General features: G+C 34.1%; 1 protein-coding gene across 1 annotated transcript in view; it reads left to right on the top strand.

Moving 5' to 3' along the window:
* Nucleotides 1–1,033, top strand: part of LOC119592926 (2-oxoisovalerate dehydrogenase subunit beta, mitochondrial-like) — a gene marked incomplete at its 5' end in the record, with an annotated part of 5,503 nt that extends 4,470 nt beyond the window's left edge. Inside the window, 1 exon segment of the mRNA XM_037941817.1 lies at nt 332–1,033. Within this exon segment, the coding sequence (XP_037797745.1) occupies nt 332–472 (141 nt within the window).
* Between the last annotated feature and the right edge of the window lie 885 nt (nt 1,034–1,918).

Here is a 1,918-nt window from a genome sequence, read left to right as displayed (position 1 = left end):
AATTAGTCTGGTTTATTCAGGGCATTGATATCTGTTCATCACCAAAGTTAGTAGCTATTTTGTCTTTCAGTAGGCTTGTCACGGCACTCTCCTTACATCCAATTTATTTTTGATACGTGTCATACATAAACAGTACGCACCTAATTTAATCTGTCAGTTTCTCGGTTTCCTATACATGGTACTTGCCTCGTTTCTGTAGGGAGCTCTGTACATTTGTCATTATGTAAAACATGAAATTTGATGAAAGTAAATGAAGTCTCTGGTAATATATATATAAATTTAATGAAAGTAAATGATATCTCTGGTAATGTATATCCCAACCACCCCACAGAATGAATGTTTTCTTCACCTGGAAGCCCCCATCGAGAGAGTGTGTGGCTTTGACACTCCCTTCCCTCATGTCTTTGAGCCATTTTACCTGCCAGACAAGTGGCGTTGCTTCAGTGCCGTCAAGAAGTTACTTAACTATTAATATTTGGGGTTAACAATAACAGTTGTGCAGTTGATGATATTAAGGTTGTTTTCCATTTGGTAGTTAGTCTCAGTAACAGGTACAAAGGAAGATATAAATTTTGATTTAGGCAAAAGTGTGATCTTCCAGGGTCCGCAACTTGTGTAATTGTATTACTTCATTTTAGATAGGTATTTTTTATGTAAAATGTGGTTGGACTCCATTGTCTTTGCTCACCTGGTATGCCATACTTCTTGTTTTTAGAGGTTTTTACATATAAAAGGGAAGTACTAAAGCCTTGGGTGTATATTATATTTTGGTAGATTAAATTTGATAGGTATGTCTTCACTTTGGTATTTTGATGTGAGGATGGCTCAGAATGAACATGCTTCGTTTGGTATTTTTAGTCATTTGGTAATAAATTTAAACAATTGTGTCATTAGTTCTTTGGAGATTAAAGTTACTGTATCACAAATGTACTTAAGGCAGCTTCCACCAGCTTGTATGTGTGTATGTTTATGTGCTTGCACTAATACATCCTCATACAAAGAAGCACACACATGCAATGAATGTACACAATTTAGAGAAGAATTGAAGTGAAAAAAATGCACAGTGATGGAAAGGATTATGTTCTGTAATTCTGTTATGCAAGTTACTAAAGACAGTAAGACAGGACAAGTATGTCATAATATTTTGAGTCAGACAGTAACACTGAAATAGCTTTTAGGTTTGATACCTCTGATGAAGGGGTCTTTTCAGACTCGGGACTTTAAGGTCTAGGATTCCTTTCTTGCTATGGCTGCGTTATTTTATCACACACACATTGCTATATTTCTATTTTTAGTTCATGCAGAATTGTAAAATTTAACACTGTGAAACTTTGGATGTGTAGGATAAAACTGGACACAATTAGTTTCCTTAGTGTTTTTGACTGTTATTTGTAAAAAGGTATTATTATCATATGAATTTTTGGAACAAGTTCAATGTTGAAAAGACCATCACATTCACATCTGTGGTATTTTTTAAGGAATCTCATCATGCAATGTCTGTTATTATTAATATAGGTTTGAAATTTGTAATGGTTTTTGGATATAGAAAACAGAAAGGAAGTAGGATTTCAATTAAAATGTATGCCTTGTCTGTTGTAACATTGGCTTTAATAAACGATTCTCTATTAAAAATATGAATTTTTAGCAAGTGTCTCGGAGTTGCACCATGTCAGAAAAAGAGGTTGTGATATCGAGTTTTTGTAGACTGGGGAACCCAAAGGGAATATAATGTTTTCCATAAATGTGCAAAGTAAGGTCGAAGTGTACTCAAAATGCAAGAACCACTTGTACGGTTACTACAAGTTGTCTGCAAGTATCCTTTTTAAAAATGTTCAGATTTACTCAAATGAAGGAGGTCCTCAGTACATGTAATGCATAAATATGTTTTTGTCATTCTTCATAAAACTATTTTTCGTCA

This window comes from Penaeus monodon, chromosome 31 (assembly GCF_015228065.2).
Source record: "Penaeus monodon isolate SGIC_2016 chromosome 31, NSTDA_Pmon_1, whole genome shotgun sequence".
Taxonomy (NCBI): domain Eukaryota; kingdom Metazoa; phylum Arthropoda; class Malacostraca; order Decapoda; family Penaeidae; genus Penaeus; species Penaeus monodon.
The sequence above is the reverse complement of the archived record's forward strand: the minus strand, read 5'-3'. Positions and strand labels throughout refer to the sequence as shown.